The sequence below is a fragment of the Chlorocebus sabaeus genome, chromosome 14 (genome assembly GCF_047675955.1).
Source record: "Chlorocebus sabaeus isolate Y175 chromosome 14, mChlSab1.0.hap1, whole genome shotgun sequence".
Taxonomy (NCBI): domain Eukaryota; kingdom Metazoa; phylum Chordata; class Mammalia; order Primates; family Cercopithecidae; genus Chlorocebus; species Chlorocebus sabaeus.
In genome coordinates this window covers 43,210,822-43,233,481 of record NC_132917.1, presented here as the reverse complement: position 1 = coordinate 43,233,481, position 22,660 = coordinate 43,210,822, and the positions used below count along the sequence as shown (strand labels likewise).

Below are 22,660 nucleotides of genomic sequence, written 5' to 3'. Positions count from 1 at the left end.
TGCCATACAACCAAACCATGGGGACACATGAATTCCTTTGAAAACTGGCCTGTCTGGGTCACAATGTGTCCTCTGCTTGTTCAGAAGATGCCTGGCACAGAAGTAGTTGGATTACCTGTAAAATAGAAACCTGGGAATATCTAATGACTACATTGGTAAATAAGAGAATTGGGTTCTAGTTGTGTATTTACCTCCAAGCTGTATTTTGATGTTGGGAGACTCACTTCATTTCCTTGGGTATCAGTTTTCTCATCTGTAAAAGGAAATGAGTAGAGTCGTAGATCTTTGAAAATACTTCTATTTTTATTATGCTCCTTGAAATATGGGACTGTTGGCACCACCCCCTCACTTGAACAATATGAGTTGGCATATTAATATTAATCTTAGTTAAAAGAGTTAACTGAACAAAATGTTAGAATAGAAACAAAAAAAATTATTTGAGAATCTTGGACCTTATGCTAAATTAGGCTATTCATTTTTGATGAATAGAAGAGAGGAATTGTTGGGCGATTTCTTTTTTCTTTCTTTCTTTTTGAGACAGTCTCGCTCTGTCACCAAGGCTGGAGTGCAGTGGTACTATCTCAGCTCACTGCAACCTCCACCTCCTGGGTTCGAGTGGCTCTCCTGCCTCAGCCACTCGAGTAGCTGGGACTACAGGTATGCACCATCACACCCGGCTAATTTTTGTATTTTTAGTAGAAACAGGGTTTCACCATGTTGGCCAGGCTGGTCTTGAGCCCTTGACCTCAGGTGATTGACCTGCCTCAACCTCCCAAAATGCTGGGATTACAGATGTGAGCCACCATGCCCAGCCTATGATTTCTTGATAGCATAGTAGATGAGACAAATGTAGTACTGTTTGAACTGTTTGCATGTTTAGTACACATTCCTGACTAAGGTTATGTGATGCTTTTTAGAATTAACAAAGAAGAGTTTCTGTAATCTTGTGCATATCTTTAGAGTCAGGTTGATTAACATGGGACCCCATGGCTGAAAAGAAGGAGCAGGATTTGTGGGAAGTTCTAAAAACTAGCAAGAAGGTAGCAAATATTTACTAATGCCTCCTATGTAGTAGACACCATTCTGGGTGCTGGAATCAGAGCAGAATTTAAATAGTCTTTAATCGTAGGGAGCTAACATTCCTAGTGAGAGGAGATGGACTTTAAACATGTTTCAGTAAAACAACAGTAACCATTAATGTTACGAAAAAGTAAAATTGGTATTGTAGGGTATAATGGACAGTGGTGGATGGAATGTGCTTCTGTAGGTTGGAAAGATAGTGATAATAGGAAATGAGGAAATCAGGAGTGTGGATAGCTGTTCAGAGTTTCACTTTAGAGCCTCTAAAGCCATCATCTAAACTTTGCCTCTGGAGCTCATGGTGGCAGTTCAGAGTCTGTGCTTGCCTAAGGATAAGAGGGAGGCCAAACTGTTGATCACTTGCCTCAATCCTGCTTCAACCAGAACAGCTCTGGTTTCTTTGTTTGTTTTAATTTAATAGCATATTTTTTATTGTGGTAAAATACACATAACATAAAATTTACCATCTTAACCATTTTTAAGTATATAGTTCAATGATATTAACTATATTTAGATTCTTGTGTAACCATCACCACCATTTATGTTCAGAATTCCTTTTATTTTGCAAAGCTGAAACTCAATACTCCTTAATAATAACTCTTCATTCCCCTTTTCCTCCAATGCCCCAGTAACCACCATTCTACTTTCTGTCTCTATGAATTTGACTATTCTAGCCACCTCATAGAAGTGAAATCGTACGGTGTTTGTCTTTTTGTGACTGGCTTATTTATAGCCACCCCTGCTCTCTTCCGTTACTATTTATATCGAATATATTTTCCCATGATTTTACTTTTAATCTGTTTGTGTCCCTAGATCTAAAGCAAGTCTCTTGTAAACAGCATATAGTTGGGCCATGTTTTTTTTTTAATCCATTCTGCCAATCTTTTGTCTTGTAGTTGGTGAGTTTAATCCTTTATGTTTAAAGTAGTTACTAATGAGAGACTTACTTGTGTAATTTGGCTATTTGTTTTCTATATGCCTTACAGCTTTTTTTTTTTTTTTGTCCCTTGTTTCCTGCAGTACTGGGTTCTTTTTATGTTTAGTTTATTTTTTGCTGTGAAATGTTTTAATTTCCTCATCATTTCCTTTGTGTGTATGTGTATATTCTATAACTATTTTCTTTGCGGCTACCATGGGTTTAAATGTAATATTCTAAGGTTGTAACATTCCGATTTGAATTTGTGCAACCTTAACTTCAATAGTATACAAAAACTCTGCTCCTATATGGCTTCGTCTCTACCCCCTTTCAATTACTGATGTCACAGATTTATATCTTTATACAGGTGTGTCCAAAACATTGTTAGTTGTTTTATTTTTGTGCATAAATCAATTTATGTAGAAAACAAAGTATGAAGTTATAATAATACTGGCTTTTAATCTAATAATAGTTTTTAAAAATATGCTAGTGTCTTAAATTTTTGTAGATTACAAAAAGTGGAGTTATGAACCAGAGTTAACAATGATACTAGCTTTTATAACTCTGCATGTATTTACCTTTACTGAGATCTTTATTTTTCATATGACTTCAAGTTCTTGTCCAGTGTCCTTTTATTTCAGCTTGCAGGACTCTTTTTATATTTCTTGCAGGGCAGGTCTAGTGGTAATGAACTTACTTAGTTTTTATTTATCTGGGAATGTCTTATTTTCTCCCTCACAGCTGAAGGACAGTTTGCCAGGTATCGGATTCTTGGTTAATGGGGTTTTTTGTTTTTTTCTTTCAGCACTTTGAATATATCAGCCCACTGCCTTCTAGCCTCCGAAGTTTGTAAGAAATTGGCTGATAATCTTATTCAGGACCCTTTGCATGTAACAAGTCACTTTTTCTTTTTTAAGACGGGGTCTTGCCCTGTCACCAAGGTTGGAGTGCAGTGGTGCAATCACAGCTCACTGCAGCTTTGACCTCCTGGGTTCAAGTGATTCTCCCACCTCAGCTTCCCAAGTAGCTGGGACCACAGGAGCACACCACCATGACTAGCTAATTTTTAAAATTTTTTGTAGAGACAATGTCTCTCCATGTTGCCTGGGCTTCTCTTTCTGCTTTCAAGCTTATCTCTTTGTCTTTGTCTTTTGACGGTTTGATTTTAATGTGTGTAGGTCTTTTTCAGTTCATCCTATCTGGAGTTATTGAGCTTCTTGGATGTTTATATTCGTGTCTTTCATCAAACTTGGGAGGTGTTGGCCGTTATTTCTTCAGATAATCTCTTTACCTCTTTCTCTCTCTCTTCTCCTTCTAGAACTCCCATAATGTTTGTTCACCTGATGGTGTTCCACAGGTCCCTTGGACTTATTCATGTTTCTTTAATCTCTTTTTTGTTCCTCAGACTCAATAATTTCTATTGTCCTATCTTCAGGTTCATTGATTATTTCCTCTACATACTCAAATCTGCCTTTGAATCCGTCTAATGAATTTTTTACTTCAGTTCTTGTACATTTTAGCTGTAGGTATTTATATATGTTTCTTTTTAGGTTTCTATCTCTTTATTAATATTTTCATTTTGTTCATATATCATTTTCTTGACTTTCTCCATGTCTTCTTTTAGTTTTTTGAACAGCTTCAAGAAACTTGTTTTAAAGCCTTTGTCTAGCAAGTCTACCATCGAGTCTTTCTCAGAGACAGTTCCTGGTGGGTACCTCACCCCCACCCCCACCCCCACCCCCACCCCCACCCCGCCACCTTTGAATTGGCCATCTTTCCCTGTTTCTTTGTATGCCTAGTAGGGTTTTGTTTGTTTGTTTGTTTTGTTGTTGTTGGAAACAGGATGCTTGAATCTAATAGTGTAGTAACTCTGGAAATCAGATTCTTCCTCTTTCTCAGGGTTTGCTGATTTCTGTTTTTATTTCTGTTGTTTGATTGTGGTAGGCTCTGTCTGTGTCAGGGGTCTGCCTGATGTGTAAGCTTAAGTTTTTCTCAGGTCTTTTTTGAGCCTGCACCTTTCATTGGGTGTGTATGTGATAACCTTCTACATTCTCCTGATATGTGGTTACTTTTGAATGTCCTAGACTTTAAATATCTGGCTTCTAAAAATGGGAAAAGAGAAAAATGAAGAAGAAAATAAAAGCAAAAAAAAAAAAAAAAAAAAGAAAGAAAAAAGTGAATTACCCTTTAAATTCCTTGAAAGTTGCTTCAGCCTCAGGGAATGGGTTTGTAACTGTGCTAAGAGGGTTGCAACAATGGCTGCCTGCCTATGTGTTTGTATCTCCAAGATCAGAACAACAACCATTGATCAAAGCACAGATCCCCAAATTTTTGGAGGATAGGATCCTTATCCTACAAGCTTTGCGTAAGCTGATCCTGGAGCATGTGCATCTTTGCCATGAGGCCAGGGATTGGTTAGTTACAGTGCTAGGAGCTGAAACTGACCAAAATTTACTGCAGTTTACTGTCCAATCCTTCAGACAGACTGCAGAATTTCAAAATGGTCACATTAGACCCATTCTGACAGTGCAATTGTTGCCTTTGTGAGAACACAGGTTCCTGGTGCTTCCTACTTAGTCATCTTTCCAGAATCCTTTCTCTGGTTTTGTTTTGCTTTGTTTTGATGCTTTATTAATAAAAATTGGTATTATATTTGAAATAAGTAATCCATTGCTTTAAAGATTTGGAAAAACAGTTGCCTTGGAAAAAACTAGTTATGTTTATTCTTTCCCCCTTAGTGCTGTCAAAAATCAGATAACATAGAGACAAATCTCTAAGCAGAAAGTTTTATTTAGGAATATATATAAAACAGAATTGTAATTGGGGACATACGCAAAGACCAGAGTGGTTTTTGGTATGTCCAAAGAACAAAGGAAAAGGTTGGGATTTTATTGGGAAAGGGAGATGTTACATAAAATGTTTTGAAACAAAGTTCATTGGTGCTAGAAAGCTCCGATTGGTGAGTCATGGTGGTAGGTAAAATGACAGGTCGTTTCAGCAGCTACTAGGTAAGACTAGTCTTAAGGCTATGGGAAGTTATTTCAGTGGCTGGGCTTGTGAGACAGTTCCTGGAGCTGGCACTTTGTGTCCTGAGTGCTTTTTCCCCAGGTTCCTTGACTCTGATTTACCTGAATATGACAGGAATAACTCCAATTCCTAGAATCAGTTTTTGCAGTGCCTTAACTCTTGTGTTTTAGCATTTGCGACAGGCAGATTAATGGCCCTTCAAAGATCTCAGATCCTAATTCCTGGAATCCGTAAATGCTACCTTGTAAGGAAAAGGGGATCTTCGTAGATGTGATTAAGAATCTTGAGTTGGGGTGATGATTATTTTGGCTTAGCTGGGTGGGCCCTAGTGAAATTGTCTATACAAAGGAGGCAGAGGGAGATTTGGGAGACAGAAGAAAAGAGTATGACCACAGTGACAGAGATTGGAGTAATATAGATACGGTTTAATATGGTTTGGCTGTGACCCCATCCAAATCTCGTCTTGAATTGTAGTTCCCTTAATCCCCATGCATCATGGGAGGGAACCGGTGGGAGGTAATTGAATCATGGGGGTGATGGTTTTATAAGGGGCTTTTTCCCCTTTGCTTGGCTCTCATTCTCTCTCCTGCTGCCCTGTGAAGAGGTGTCTTCCACCATGATTGTAAATTTCCTGAGGCCTCCCTAGCCATGCAGAACTGTGAGTCAATTAAACCTCTTTTCTTTACAAATTACTTGGTCTCGGGTATTTCTTCATAGCAGCATGAAAACGGACTGATACGCAGCTATAAGCCAAGAAATACTGACAGCCACCAGCAGGTGGAAGAGTTCAAGATGGGTTCTCCTGTAGTCTCTAGAGGTACCTTGCTGACACTTTGATTTTGATACCCTTGATACTGATTTCAGACTTCTGACCTCTAGAACTGTGAGAGAATCAATATAGTGAAGGTAAATTGTGTGCTCCTTGTTATCAGCATCTCTTTTATTTAGTATTACCTTTTCCACAGAGTCTCAGTGCCTTCAGTACTGTAACTGTGTTTCAATTGCGTATTGCTGCATAACAAGCAACCCCAAAATTTAATGACTTAAAATAACAATTTATCATTTCTCACAATTCTGTGTGTCAGCCGTGTTTTGATGGGCAGTCCTTTTTCACCTTGTGTTGTCATCTGGGATCACTTAGGTGGCTGCTTTCATCTGGGACCTCAGCTGGGGCTGATACAACCAACATGGCTTCACACTCATATTTCTGGGGCTGGCAGTAGAAGCATAAATGACTGGGGGCTGAAGTGGCCTCTCTCCAGTCAGGACTTCAAGAGGGTGAACTCAGAAGCTGCCATGCTTTGTAAAGCTTAAGCCAGAAGTAGCACAGTGTCACTTCCACTGCCTTCTGCTGATCAAAGCAAGTCAAAAGGCATCCTACAGTCAAGGAAAGGGGAAGCAGACCACCTCTTCAAAGGAAGGAGGCATTTACATATAAGGAACATTAGAAGTTTGTTGACCATCTTTGGAAAAAGTCAATCACAAAGTGTTTAGTAAATGATTATTGAATTAAACTATAAGAGATTATTTGATGCTGAGATTTTATAAATGATTTTTAGAAACATTTTCTAAAAAATAATTCCTAGTTAAAAAATATCCATACTGCCCAAATGGGACCTTGCACACATGAGGGATTCAAGAGATTGATATTTACTCACCAACTCGCTGTGTAAAGGAGTAGAAATGTGTTTCCTGGCTCACCTTTGGGCCAGTGACTTCACAGGGGGCATGGCAGGGCTCTTCCAGAACAAACACCTTTAACATCCCTGTCTCAGGATGGTATTGTAATAGGCAGTTTAGTGATTTGGGAATTCTCCACCTTGAAAGCAACTTCTGAAAGGGAAGGATTAGAAAAGCAACACGTCACATTAGCCAGGCATGGCAGCATGCACCTGTAGTCTCAGCTACTTGGGAGGCTGAGGCAAGAGGATCACTTGAGCCCAGGAGTTTGAGGCTGCAGTGAGCTCTGATTGTGCTACCGCACTCTTAGCCTGGGTGACAGAGCAAGACTCTGTCTCAATAAAACAAAAAACAAAAGTCCAAAAATCCCATGGCTACCTGCAGAGGATTGGCAGGGAAACAAGGATACTGGTAGGAGCCCTGATCAGTGTGCTCAAAACAGAGGCCCTGAGGAGGATGCTTTCCTTCAAACATAGTTTGCCTGAAAGGGCTTCCTGGTAGATCCATCACTGTGATTACACAGACTTCCTGAGTGTGAGATTCTGACCACGGGACTCTTGACATCTCTTTCTAATCACTCATTCTTTTGTTAACTACTCTAGGGAGAAAAGCTAGTGTCAGTCCAGTCTTAGGTAGGGAGAAGATTCCATGAACAGAATCAGAGATGGACTTCCTGATGGGATTTCAAACTGAGATTTCTTTTTATTAGTTGTTTCTGTTTTATTAGTTTGCATTTGATCATATCCTTTGAAACACATATGCATGCTTTGTCTTCTTTGTAGGTTTGTTTCCTTTGCGGGGGTGGGGGGTGGGGTATTATTTTTCTTAAGATGAGCTTGCTGTTTTTATCAGCAGTCACTGTGGTGAGGAGACACAGACCCTTAGATGATTTCTCTCCTGTGGGGTGGTTTTATAGGCCAGAATCTAGGGAATAGCTCTGTTTTAATAGTTTATTGGGTTCCCAATTGAAATACCAACTGAAAACCCCCAGACTTTTGCCTTCAGCATTTGTTTTCATCCAGTGACCAGATTTATGGTGTTTGCTCCATGGCCTGTGAATAAGTCCTGTTTTTAAAAACTGGACACAACCGACACCTTTACTGCTGTTTCCTATGCAGTTCCTTATTCCTACATGGTGGCTTTGCTTGCCTTTGCTAGCTTTTCTTTTTATATCTCTGTGCATTACTCTGTTGATCCCTATTCCTGAGATGATCAAGAATGATATGGGATGTGTGTGTGAGAAATGGGTGTGTGTGGATACCTTCCCCCCCCTTTTTTTAATGCATTTCACCAAATGCCTTTTTTCACTACACAATAGTTTTCATTGGTATACTTTTTGTTCAGAAGCATGTGCTTCCGGCATTGCAACTTTTCATATGTGTGGCAGATCTTGAAGACAGGGTTTCTATCAGAAATTGGAGCTTGGTTCAGATTTTTTCTAGGCTGTTAGATGTCAGGTTGGATTCAAAGCCTACCAAAATGGCCAAAGTCCAGATGCTCTAAAAACTCAAGAACTAGACACTTGGCATTACCAAGGTTAGATGTGGAATGTATAGACAAATTGACATAGCTGGAGTAGCAGCATTCCACATATGGCTTAACCCAAATGGGAGTAAGTTGTTCTTGGTGTCAAGGTTAGTGCCTCGGAGGAATGTATGGCCAGACAAATGTTCACACACAGGAGAGGCACAGAGAGTGTAACACACAGAGACTACTATGTTAAAATGGCTTCAGATTGATATGGAACCACTCTTGATATGCTAGTAAGTGCAATAAGCCGGTTATAGAACAATATATGAGGAGAGAGGTGTAAATGGACATACATCAAAGCATTAAACTGGTGGCTAAATCTGGTTGGTAAGTTTGTGGTGATTTTTAGATTTCTCTTTGCAGTATTCTTTTTTGTCTGTTTTTTCCTCAGTAAAAATATAGTGCTAGAATAATTTTATAAAGCTTTTAAAATAAAACAAAATAGTGCCTGGCAGGTATTTTGATTGATTCAGTAAACCTCCGTTGCTGACCTGTTTTGTCCAGGCCCTGACTGGACTCTGTGGAGTCTAGCGATGAATGGATCATGCCAAGGGTTGCCTTGTTGGTGGAGATTACCGCCACTCTTGCTCTCTGCACCTTATGCTTGGTGCTAGGCAAATAGAGATCTGCAAGTAGCTTCTGTGTTTCCCCAAGGGCCCCTCATCTGTTGTGCCTGCATATCCTTACCTGGTGGGAGAGGGAATAACTCAGCTTTTGCATAGCCTGACAGTTCTGAATTTAAAGCTGCTTGATTCTCATTCTTTATCCTGATTTGTTTGTTTTCACTAATGTCTGTTTTATCCCATTCACAATTTTTGGTGGTCTCCTTTTTTCTTCCTAGGAGCTTGAACTTACAGAGCTTCAGTTTTTCCTTTTTGGTTATCACTTTTATTGTTTTCCAGGCTAGTTTTTGATCACATAGATAAACGTTTGAAATGCCTGTCACTGAAGAATTTACCCCCAGGGCTCGCTATATCTGCAGTGGTAACTTGTTAGCCTGTTTGCTTGTTTGGATGAACTAGAATTGAACTGTTTGTAAACCAGTGAGATAAGCTTTATTTATTTGTGTTTAAGAACATTTCAAGCTCTGGCAGGATACTCAGTTTATTAACTCAAATGATGATTCTGAATTTACTACATTTATAGCTGATGATGCATTTTGTGAAATTACTAGTGTGTTACTATCTTGGTCTTAATTCCTTTCCTCCTTGCCTGTCTTAAGGACTCTGTCCTTGCGTTTCCCTTCAGTCACTCGGCAACTATTTATTGGGCACCAGCTGTAAACTGGGCATTATACTCAGTATCTTAAATATTGTGGGGAAAAAGAAGTTAGCTATGGTTTCTTCCTGTGCAGAGTGTATTATCTAGTGGGCAAAATAAGCAAGAAAACAGGAAGTTTCATGTATGACATGCTACCTGTGTTAGGGAAAGCACAGGGTGTAGTATACAACTGAGGACAGGTACCTAAGCTAGACTTGAGATACCAGGGAATGTGTCCTGGAAGAAGTCTGCCTAATCCCAGAATTGAAAGATTATTTGGAGTTAGTCCAATAAGAGGGGTGCGGTGGGCAGCAGAGACAGAGAGTGGAGGTGTTCCTGGAAGAAGGTACACTGTTTGCCACAATCTAGACGGTAGAGAGAGCATGGAATGTTGATGGAACTTAAAGACATGGTCCTTAACCTACAGAAATCTGTGCTCTAGTTGAAGTGATAAGGGACACATTTAGTGAAGGTGCTTGGGGTCACCATGTTTCTACTCTCTAGCCTAGTCCATCTGCTCTTGTATCTCTCCTGTTCAGAAACTGTCAAAGCCCATAAGACAGCAAAGCTGTTAGTTTGGCATTCAAATTTCTAAAATAAAATTATGCCAGAAAAAAAAAAATTGTTCTTTCTTCTTTTGTCGTGAAGTCCTCTTGTCTTTCAGTCAACTTAACTACTTTTCCCTTCTATGCTGTCCTATCTCCTTTTTTGATCCAGTCTTACTAATTTTTCAAGACCCATTTTGGTTTCCATTTTCTTTTTTCTGTTTTTGAGACCCCGAGTCTCCCTCTGTTGCTTACCCAGGCTGGGTTGCAGTGGTGCGATCTTGGCTCACTGCAGCCTCCGCCTCCCGGGTTCAAGCAATTCTCCTGCCTCAGTTTCTGGAGTAGCTGGGATTACAGGCGCGTACCACTACGCCCAGCTAAATTTATTGTATGTTTAGTAGAGACGGGGTTTCACCATGTTGGCCAGGCTGGTCTCGAACTCCTGACCTCAAGGGATCCGCCTACCTCAGCCTCCCAAAGTGCTGGGATTACAGGTTTGAGCCACTGCAACCTGCCTTGTTTTCCATTTTCCCCACAAAACTATCCATAATGTCTCCAACCCAAATGATGTATTTTCCAACTCCGAACTCTTATTGTAAACATCATTCACTTGACTCTTACAATGGTTTGCCTTATGCTATTAGTTATATTGTATGTGAATACCTGTCTTCTTAACCAGGTTTTAAGCTCCAAGAGCACTGACTCTCTTTTACTCTTAGTATCTCCCATGGGATTGAGCCCAACATGAAGCATGTAGGTACTTTAAAAAAATATTTGCTACTTTTGTGGAAAAAATACGATCACATTACAGTTTTGATTAAGTAGCAAGTGAGAGAGAAGACTCACATATTCTAGGATTCAGAGCAGGGAGATTCAAATATGACCTAAAATGGTCCTATGATCTTGGCCTTTTAAAGTAAGGCTAGATTACAGACCTTACATGGGCAGTCCAAAACCTATGAAATTCTTTCATATAGAGGCACTATTACTAATGGTGATTCTTCACTCAGTACAACCATGAAAACTAATATGGTCATGGTTAGTTGAAGGCTGGTGTTGATATCAGCCTAATTTCTGGATTCAAGATGCTGTAGAGTCTGCAGTAGACCTTTTGGTGTAATTGAGAATCAGAAGTTAAGCCCCTTAGATAATTCTGGTTCTCCTACCCTCTACCTCTTGAGAGTTGGTTTTATAATACACAAGAATTGTTAATGTTGCATATCCTTCAGACATACTATGTAAATATTTAACCAAGTCTTTACTAGCTTTTGGCTAATGCAGAGTTGAGATGATGCTCCCTGGTGAGTACATGGAGCTCAGCTCTTTTGTCTTTGTAGTAAATTAGAACTCTGGCCTTTTAGCTAAGCTAAACCAGAAATAGGATTGACATTTCTGTGTTGAGGAACCTAAGAATGTTAGAAGGATACCTCCAGTATGCTCAGTGCTTGAACAAGGTTGAAATTTACTGTAGAAAATAATTTTGGTGTTTTTAAACCCTGACAGATGCGTAGTTGATACTTCCAAGTCCACACCATCAAGCATGGCCACAATAATTTTAACAGTATACTTTTGAAAAGATGTAGTCAAAAACCTACTTTGCTCCTAAAAACAAAACAATTAGTTAAAACGTTCACTGAAATTTAATTTTCAGTAAGTACCTTCTTTATATACCTTCCAAGATAGACTAGTTGTTAAATATTTGCTAAGGTAACTGCATGACATAACTTGCTGTTTGGGACAATTAGCTTAATTCAATTAAAATAATGACTTTAATCCTAGAATAGTAGCTCCACTGCCCTTTTCTCAGTGGTATTATGGTCAGCAGAGCCAGTTATCTATCAGGCAGTTTCTAGATCATAGTGATAGAATCATGTGTTGTGCATAAGTGAGAATACGTGTGTTTCTTACTCAACCAAGAGATAGCAGGCCACTTATTTCTCTGGAAATTAATAACTGATTCCTCAAGAAGACATATCCATTGCCTTTCTGTTTGTATAGTGAGAGATTCGGAATGAGCAAATATACTCAGGGATCCCAATACTAAACTCAAAGATTTACCTTTAAGTGACTCCTCTTCACAGAATCAAAAGCCAAGGAAAGGACATTAACAGTGGAAATTGATGTTCTTGACCAGTTTTGCTCTGAGGTGGTCAAGAATGTAACAATGGTCTGTAGCGGAGTGATTTTGCTTTCTCCCTGTGTAAAACAGTGATCCTGTAAAACTCAAGTTTGTAATTTATTAACAAGGAAATGTACATATAATCATTTGTAGCTGCAGGAGACTAGCAATAACCGAAAGGCCTGTCATTAGGGATTAAGTAAATTACAGTCAATCATACAATAGATTACTCTGTAGCCATTAAATGGAAGAGAATAGATCAGTGTGCGTGACATGGAATAATTTTACATATTAGGTGAAAAAAACTCAAGGTGCAGAAAAGTGTATATAATATGATTATTTGTAAGGAAAAAAACTACGAACTAAAAGTATGTACCTGTATGCACTGAATTTTTTTTAATAGGAAAGCTGAAATACTATTACACAGTTCTCTATGAAGAAGGGCACTGTGGGGAGTCTAGTGTGTTTTTTAACATTTGCATTTTTACTTTTTCTATTAAAATATCTAATAAATAAAAAAGGAAAGGAGCATATTTCGGATAAAATGTTCAGTAAATATTTAATGGGTCTGTAATTTGGAAGGGAGTAAGAATTTCTTTTTTTAAAAAGACTTTTGATTTTATGAAATAGGTAACAGAATATGTATAAAATATGTATAAGGTTTAAAGAATAACAATGCAATAAACACCTTGGATCTAACACCTAGTTTAAGAAATAGAACATTACAATAGTCTCCCCTTATCTGTGGGGGATACTTTTCAAGACCCCCAGTGGATCCCTCGAACCATGGATAGTGCTGAACCATATATACACTATATTTTTTCCTATGCACACATAGCTGTGATGAAGTTTATCTATTAGATGCAATTAGAGATTAACAACAATAACTAATAATAAAATAGAACAACTATAACAATATGCCAGCATCACTGCTCTTGTGCTTTGGGGCCATTATTAAGTAAAATAAAAGTTCCTTGAACACAAGCTCTGTGACACCAGGACAGTTGATCTGATAAGAGTTGGCTACTAAATGACTAATGTACAGGAAAAAACATGGTATATATACGGTTCAGTGCTATCCATGGTTTCAGGCATCCACTAGGGGTACGGAAATGTATCCCCTCAGAGAAGGGGGGACTACTGTAGTGTTTCACTTCTCTAGCTAGGTGGTAGATCCAAAGTGTTTATTGTATTATTCTTTAAAGCTCACACACAATGGGGACTGCTATACTGCAGTTTACTCATGTTTTGTTGATGAACATGTGACTGCTATGCATATGCTTGTACAAGCCTTCTGATGCCAGTGTTCAAGAGTTTATCTAGGCCATTTACCTTGGAGTAGCATTCTTGAGTCACTGGGTAAACACATCTCTGACTTTCAAGAAAATCCCAAATTATTTTTCAGAATTGTAGTAATTTGCATTTCCATCAACAGTGTCTGAAAGATTCAATACGTGGTATTACCAGACTTATTAGGCTTTGCCAATAGTCTTTGGTATAGTATTTTTTTTTTTTTTGAGAGGAAGTCGCTCTGTCGCCCAGGCTGGAATGCAGTGGCGTGATCTCGGCTCATGGCAAGCTCCACCTCCTGGGTTCACGCCACTCTCCTGCCTCAGCCTCCCAAGTAACTGGGACTGCAGGCACCCGCCATCATGCCCGGCTAATTTTTTTGTGTTTTTAGTAGAGACGGGGTTTCACCGTGTTAGCCAGGATGGTCTCGATCTCCTGACCGCGTGATCCGCCTGAAACAGGGTTTCACTGTGTTAGCCAGGATGGTCTCGATCTCCTGACCGCGTGATCCGCCCGCCTCGGCCTCCCAAAGTTCTGGGATTACAGGCGTGAGCCACCATGCCTGGCCATCCCTTGGTATAGTTGAGCATCCTTTCTACTGTTTCTTGACCACTCATGTTTATCTTCTGTGAATTGCATTTTGATAGGTGTGTCTATTTTTATATTATTTGTCTTTTATTCAGTGATCACTTGAGTTCTTTGTATATTCTGGATACTGATTATGTAATTCTTAGATATATGCATACAAATGTTCTCCCCATTTGTGGCCTATATTTTTATTTTAAATTTAAGAACTTTGTTATCCAGAGGGAGACACTATATCTTCCAGTGCTGTTCATTATATAAACATACTTGAATAGAGTCCATAAAGTCCAGAACAAAGGGCAGTCGGTGCTTCACTTTGCAATAGTGATAGTGGCAGTAGCTCATCTTGTCTCTCAACAGCATCTGTCTCCCATTTCTGGTGAAAATTCGGGTGAATTTTCCCATGAATACATCACACTGTTGACTCCTTCAGTTAATCTAAGTGATAAGTTGGCACCAAATCCATTCAGTTCGTCTCATACAACATTTAATTAAGGTTACTACCAATAGGACACCAAGCAGCAGGATGAGCTCAGCTGTCAGTATTGACATCAACTCTGCCTCCCAGCACCTCAGATCCAATCACTTGTACAAATCCCACAAATCAACAGGGTCTGTGGTAGAAACTCAAGTGGCTGTCTTTTGAAGTTTTTGTGTTGACCTTTCCATTTAGCCCAAGCCATTAAGCCAGGTATAGCAGAATGTATTAGTGATTGTACAGACTTTATCTTAACCTGTAGATTAGAAGTCTAAGAAAATTTTTCATTTATATTGTTATGACTTGCCCTGTGAATTGAAGCAAATCTGAATGGCTTTATGGGCTGAAGTGCTATCAGTGATGACCTTAGTTAAGATCAGTTGATACATTTTGTACCATGTTTTTAATTGAATGACTCTTATAGCAGGACTAACCAACCACAGGGTGTGCAAAAATAATGAGTTGCTTATACCTCTGGGAAGCTTCTGTGAATAGCCAAGCCTAACCTCATTTTGGAGAGATCTTCATAGTCATCTGAGAGCTATCTGACCTACTGGTGGTATTTCCTTAAACATTTGAAATTTGCTTACAACCACCCCTAAGGTGCAAATCACCATGTTTGGTTGGGGGGAGAGTTAATGCCTGCTTTCACATACCTAGTACCCCTGTAAAGAAAGCATTTGTTTACAGTTTGGGGAGTTCCCTACATCAGTCGAGGAGCATATGTTAACAGTGCCTTCATCGTGGTCTAACAATCGGCCGGTAAATCTTAAAGTTTCTAGTTTAGTCCAAAGAATGTATTCTGGTCCTTGGTTTTGGAGGGACTGCTTAAGTGCAGTCATTCCAGCCTATCCTGTTTTGCGCACACCAACAGCTGAGTGGCGTTCAGCTGTCCCTTGCAATGATTGAGCTATGGCTATAGAAAAGGGAAGGGCATTCAGAGATATTGATGGGTGTTTTGCAAGGAAGGGTCAGGTGCTTGGAGCCAAGGCCATAACATATAGTTTCTGATAGACTTCTCAGTAAGGTTAAGGGGAAAGCAATCAAATTGTGCTTCAAGCCATCTGAGGTAGGCTCACAGACCCAGCAGTTGGTTAAATTCAATGTGTTCATGACAGTTTGGGGGAAGAGCAGAGCATTTTCCTTGGTGAGGAAGGCTCTAGGGGCAATTTCAAAAAACAGACACCATTAATGTTCTTCCTTCCATTGTACCTCCCGGGGTCTGAGATAGTCTCTTCCCAGGAGTCAAGATTATTCTCTCTACTTCCTCAAAATCAGTTGTCCCATTTCAGTATTTATAACTTTGTCTTTTTTCCAGTTGCTCCCTACTTGCAACCAGACATTTTGTCTAGAATAGTCAGGTGCAAGAGGGATATGGCATTTTTATAAATCTTACAGAGACCTTTTATATACTCATGGGCCACCTTAGGAAGACTCAGCAAGCTGTGTACTCAAGCAAGTAGTCATTATCTTATGATTTAGGACCAGGTTAATCCTTTTAAGAGAATCCAGGTGGCTAAATAGAATTAAGTTAGAATTTCCTAGGGCGCTTTTGCCCAGGTTGCCACATGGAAGGTGTACTAACTAGGCTGCCTGGATTTGTCATTAGGGGAAAGAAAGAACCATCATACCAGGAAAGCTCAGGGCAGAATCCCAAATTTTCGAAATACGTTAAAAAAAAACCCTTCATGCATTTCTTTTTCGTCGTCTTCTTTTTTTTTTTTTTTTTTTGGTGGCAGGGTCTCGCTCTGTAGCCTTGGCTAGAGTGCAGTGGCACGATCTTAGCTCACTGCAACCTCCGCCTCCCAGGTTCAAGCAATTCTCTTGCATCAGCCTACTAAGTAGCTGGGATTAACAGGCACATGCTACCTCAACTGGCTAATTTTTGTATCTTTAGTACAGAAAGGATTTCACCATGTTGGCCAGGCTGGTCTCGAACTCCTCAACTCAAGTAATCTGCTGTCCTCAGCCTCCCAAAGTGCTGGGATTGCAGGCGTGAGCCACCCCGCCCGGCTATTTCTTTTCTCTTTTTTTGTTTTGTTTTGTTTTGTTTTGAGACGGAGTCTCTTGTTGCCCAGGCTGCAGTACAATGGTGTGATCTTGGCTCACTGTAACCTCTGCCTGCCAGGTCGAAGTGATTCTCCTTCCTCAGCTTCCTGAGTAACTGGGATTACAGGCGTGCACTACCAGGCCCAGCTAATTTTGTAATTTTTTTTTTTAGTAGAGATGGGGTTTCTCCATGTTGGTCAGGCTGGTCTTGAACTCCCGACCTCAGATGATCTGCTCGCCTTGGCCTCCCAAAGTGTTGGGATTACAGGTGTGAGCCACTGCACCCGGCCCCGGCTATTTCTTTATGCTGTTTTAAAGCCTTGAAGTCAATGGAATTTAATTTTTATACATAGTAGTGAAACAGGAAAGGTTCCCTTGCCCCCCTCACAGGGTGTGTGATGGGATCATAGCTCGCTTCTTTAGTGCCCCGTGCTCAAACCTGTAGGGGAACATACAGACAGGCAGGCTGTGGGGCTCCCACTCCACAGCAGTGTCTAGGGGTGGATGTTTACGGCTGAAGTCCCAGTGGGTTTGTGTTACAGGGTGCTCTTTCAGTTTAACTGTCCATAGGCAGCTTGTGTTAGTCAGCTCAATTAGACCCCCTTGCCTTATCACAAGCACAGAGGGCTTTCTGTATCCCAAGATTTTTGCCTGGGTATACTGGAAGAATTTGATCACATGTAGGCTTGGAGAATTAGTGCAGGGTTTTATTGAGTGGAAGTAGCTCTCAGCAGATGGGGGAACCAGAAGGGAGATGGTTTTCCCCTGGATTTGGGCCACTCGGCGGCCTGTCTCTTCTTTGACTGCCCTGGCCAAACTCTGCATTATTTCGCTAGGCGATGGCCTGCTGGCATCCGGCCTGCTGGTGCCTGTTGGTATACTCTTGACATCCAGCTGCTTGTGTGTTCCTCCGCCCATGTGCTCCTCTTGACGTCCAGCCACTTGTGTGCCTGCGTGCTAGGGTTTCAGGGGATTTTATAGGCACAGGATAGGGGCATGGGAGGCCAGGGTGGTCTTGGGAAATGCAGCATTTGGGCGTGAAGGCAGGAGTGCCCGTCTTCACCTAGGTCCGTGGGCATAGGCCAGGGGCGGAGCCTTCACCAGAAACCTGCCCTCTTCCTCCCAGCACTTCCCTGCCTGCTTTCCATATCAGTGGGAGATTGGGATCCAGTTGTAATTTTGTCTATGTGGATAATCAGTTACCACACTACGTTTCTCTGTGATCTGAGGTATTAACTCTCACAAATCAAGATTTTATACATGTATTAATGTATGTCTGCTCCTTTGCTTTCTATCCTATTTTATTGGCTTACTCGTACCCAGAGTCCTTGAGTTTTATGGTATTTTTAGCTATCTGGATGAGTCCTCCAACCTCATTCTTCTTTAAGATTATCTTTGATACTCTTACTCTTGGTCCTTGATGTGTCTGTATACATTTTAAAATCTACCTCTCAGGGCCGAGTGAAGTGGTTCCTGCCTGTAATCCCAGCACTGTGGGAGGCTGAGGTGGGCCAATCACCTGAGGTCAGGAGTTGGAGACCAGCCTGGCCAACATTGTGAAATCCCGTCTCTACTAAAAATATGAAAAATTAGCCAGATGTGGTGGCGTACACCTGTAATCCCAGCTACTCGGGAGGCTGAGGCACGAGAATTGCTTGAACCCAGGAGGCGGAGGTTGCAGTGAGCCGAAATTGCAGCACTGCACGCCAGCCTGGGCAACAGAGCAAGACTGTCTCAAAAAAAATAAATAAATAAAATGAAGTAAAATCAACTTCTCAGGTCACTTGCAGACACACAAACACATACACACACACACACAATTACTGTTTTTATTGGAATTGCGTTGCATTTATAATCAGTTTGGGGAGAATGTCATCTTTATAATATGGAATCCTCTAATCTATGAGCATAGCACATCTCCTTTGTTTGTTTGTTTGTTTGTTTGTTTGAGACAGATTCTCACTCTTGTCACCCAGGCTGGAGTGCAATGACACGATCTTGGCTCACTGCAACCTCTGCCTCCCAGGTTCAAGTGATTCTCCTGCCTCAGCCTCCAGAGCAGCTGGGATTACAGGCATGCACCACCACACCCAGCTAATTTTATATATTTTTAGTAGAGACAGGGTTTCTCCATGTTGGTCAGGCTGGTCTTGAACTCCCAACCTCAGGTGATCCACCCAGCTCAGCCTCCCAAAGTGCTGGGATTACAGGTAGGAGCCACTGCACCCAGCACCACATCTCATTTTTAAGGCATATCTTTTTTTTAAAACAACATCTCCCTATTAAAAATATGAAATACCAATGTAGAAAAAAAAGAACCTTGATCTCTATCTCACATTATACACAAAAATTAATTTGAAATGGATCATAGACCTCAATGTAAAAGCTAAAACCATAAAGCTTCTAGAAGAAGACATACGATATGTTTCTTAGGTAGAGATTTCTTAGGCCATAGAAAGCATGAATCATAAAAGAAAAAAATTGATTAAATAGTGGACTTTGTCAAAAATTTTAAAATTCTGCTCATCAAAAGACATTATTAAATAATTTGGCAAGCCACAGACTAGAAGAATGTGTATGCCATGCATGTGTATGACCAAGGAAAAGCAACCTATTAAAAATGAGCAAAAATCTTGAAGAGATACTTCACAAAGGGTCATACCAATGACCAAAGCACATGAAAAGTGTTCAACATCATTTGTCGTCAAGGAAATGCAAATCAAATTCATGGGGGATACACCATTGCATACCCACAAGGATGGCTACAAAGGAAGGAAAAACAAAACAGCAGCAAATGTTGAAAGGAATGTAGAAATCTCCATCAGAAATCTACCTTATTTTTGGGAGTGTAAAATGGTATAATTATTTTGGGAAACTGTCAGTTTCCTAGATGGTTAGACATGTGTTACAGTTTTACTCTCAGATATTAATTCAGGAGAAATGAAAACATGTTCTTAAAATGTCTTATATAAGAATTTTATAGCAGCTTTATTCATAATAGTAAAGAAAAAAGGAAAAAAAAAAAGGTAAAGAACCCATGCCTGTCAAGAGGAAATTAATAAACATACAGATTCATGTAGTGGAATACTACTCAACAGAAAAAGAACTAGATTGATATGTTGAATAACATGGATAAACTCTGTGCTGAGTGAAAAAAGCAAGCCAAAAAAATGTATTATTATATTTATATGAAATTCTAGAATAGACAAAACCAAACTGTGATGACAGAAAGCAAATCAGAGGTTCCTTTGTGGGGCAGGAGTTTGCTGGGAAGGGGCATGGAGGATCTTTGTGGGATGATGGAAATTTTCTGAGTCTTCATAGGGATGTGGAGTACGAGTGTATGTGTTTGTGGGTCGAATGGTACACTTGATGAGAGCATTTTGTTGTGTGTAAGAACGTTTCAATTTTTTAAAAATGTGATACTCTGGATTTCAGTTAATAGGAACATAACATGTAGAGTTGATAAAAATGGGTAGGTTAGGGAATATTTATGTCACCCCTTCAGAGTAATTCTTTAATAGTTATGGAGACCGTATGTTCCTAAATGCCATATTTAGCTTGAGCTTTTTGGTCAGTGGTGCAGTCTGAGGAGCTATTTTACTTTCATAGTTCAAGAGAAGTTTTTATAAAGTTGAAAAAGATAATTCTTACAAGTTCAGCAAGCATTGGATTTCCAGAACTTCACATGCCAAGACTGTGCTTCTCATAACCGTACTCCAAACCAGTGGTTCTCAATCAGGGGCCATTTTGTCCCACAGGGTATGTTTGGCAATGTCTAAAGACATTTTCATTGTCATGATTGTTGGGGAGGGGTGTTGTGCTGCTAGCATCTAGTGAGTAGAAGCCACGGAGGCTGCTAAACATCCCACAATGCGTAGGACGGCCCCCTGAAACAAAGAGTTATTTGGTCCAAACTGTCATTGGTGCCAGGGTTGGGAAAGTTTGTTCTAGACCTGCCCTTATAAATGAAGCTGAGTCAGTCTCAGTCAATCAGGTGTTGATTCTATTTATGGTCCAAATCAATTGTGGAAACTTGGCGTTTGCACAGATTACATATTTCTTCCCTGATAGAATTTCGTATCAAATATTTGTAAACATGCATAAATTTTGAGATAAAAGTTCATGGATTGAGAGCACTTCAGAAATCAAAATTATCATTTATGTTGATTGTTAAATTCTTAAGATGCTGTAGATTGTTTTTAACTGTATTTAATTAAATAGCCAAACAAATAACTGTACCTATCTTCCTTTTTTTAAAAAAGGCTTTATTATCAGATCAAAGGGAATAAATGGTAATAACTTTTTTCCTCGTTCTTTCCCAGAATGACAGGGAGAGAGTTTTTCTCTCGTTTCCCAGAACTCTATCCTTTTCTTCTCAAACAGTTGGAAACTGTAGCCAATGCAGTAGACAGGTAAGAAGATAATTGGGTGGGGCAAAATGAACTCAAGGATGTGAATTACCTTAGTAATTGAGATTTTCCCTCTAGGCAACTGTTTTTAATACAGTTCTTCCCTTTTTAAAATTTGTTTAAATGTTTTTCTTGAGACAGGGTCTTTCCCTGTCACCCAAGCTGGAGTACAGTGGTGGCCACCACTCCCTGCCCATTTTTGTATTTTTTGTAGAGATAGGGTTTCACCATGTTTCCAGGCTGGTCTCAAACTCCTGAGCTCAAGCAGTCTGCCCACCTGGGCCTCTCAAAGTGTGGGGATTACAGGCTTGAGCCACTGTGCATGGTCAGACTGCTTCCTTGTAATAAAATTGACTTTTTTATTAAAGTACTTTTTAATAATTATATCATATTGCTTGATTCTCTATAGTAAATTTGTACCTGAAAAGTTGTGTAAAATCCTGTCTTTATATTTTAAAAATCCTATTTTATTTTAAATTTTATCAAACTTAATTCCATTTTCAGTGGTGTAGAAACTAGGAATCACATGGTGATTTCTTCTATTATGAATTACTTTCTTCCAATTTTTAAAAAAAATCTGTGTTTACATATTGAGTTTGCTTTATGCATACCTGTCATTTTATATTACTGGCTTGTTGCAACTTACCATTGTGAAACTATAGCAGTTAGCTGACTAATATGATCACTTGTATTCAGAAATGGTTCTGGTCTACCTGAGCGAAACTGGCCAGTGTCCTTGGAAACACAGAGCAAGGCCATCGTGAGGGCTTCCAGTCTTATAGTTCACCATTGTCTTAAAAATCACATTCTAGCTGGTGCAGTGGTTCACGCCTATAATCCCAGCACTTTGGGAGGCCGAGACAGGTGGATCACCTAAGGTCAGGAGTTCGAGACCAGCTTGGCCAACATGGCAAAACCCCATCTTTATTAAAAATACAAATATTAGCCAGGCGTGGTGGTGCGTACCTATAATCACAGCTACTTGGGAGGCTGAGGCAAGAGAATCACTTGAACGCAGGAGGCAGAGGTTGGCGTGAGCTGAGATCTTGCCGCTGTACTCCAGCCTGGGCGACAGAAAAAGGCTTCGTCTCAAAAAAACAAACAAAAACACACACACACACACATTCTAAAGCTGGTAGTGGAATTTTTAGTATGGACTTCATAAAGCATGTGTTTTGTATTTTTCCTGTAATTTTGCACTTGGTATGAATGTACACTAATTGTCTATAATTAGAAAATAAAAGTAATGAATTTTACTTCTGTTTATGATGTATTTGCTCACATTAGTAGTTTATGCAAATGTGCTTTTCTGACATTTAGTGACTGTTCATGCTTTCCTAAATACATTTGGATGTTGAAAGTTTCACATTTCATACCCTGGAACAGGCACCTCTCTACTCTAGGAACAATTCTAATTAAAGTAGCGTACTCTAATTATGCAAATGATTAGCTTTGAGAAGAGGATCCTGTACAAAAGCCCAATTCCCTGTTTTGCTAGCAGTTTTTTCTTATTATGTACATTTGGGAGATAAGAAGTGAACGTAGAAAAAAAAAAAAGAAAAGAAAAAGGGAAAACTATCCCCTTGATTGTGGAGTCTCACTTTATATACATAATTTTTTTTTTCTGAGATGGAGTCTCACTCTGTCACCCAGGCTGGAGTGCAGTGGCACGATCTTGGCTTACTGCAG

At 39.8% G+C, this 22,660-nt stretch overlaps 1 protein-coding gene across 9 annotated transcripts in view; it reads left to right on the top strand.

Moving 5' to 3' along the window:
• THADA (THADA armadillo repeat containing) overlaps nucleotides 1-22,660 on the top strand; it is a 351,338-nt gene that overhangs the window by 132,765 nt on the left and 195,913 nt on the right. For 8 of the 9 annotated variants that reach the window (XM_073022941.1, XM_038006864.2, XM_038006859.2 and 5 more), the window contains one exon: nucleotides 20,885-20,974. The exons of the other annotated variant lie outside the window; for it this stretch is intronic. In XM_073022941.1, coding sequence (XP_072879042.1) covers nucleotides 20,885-20,974 — 90 coding nt within the window. The remainder of the gene's footprint in view (nucleotides 1-20,884; nucleotides 20,975-22,660) is intronic. 9 annotated transcript variants of the gene reach the window in all.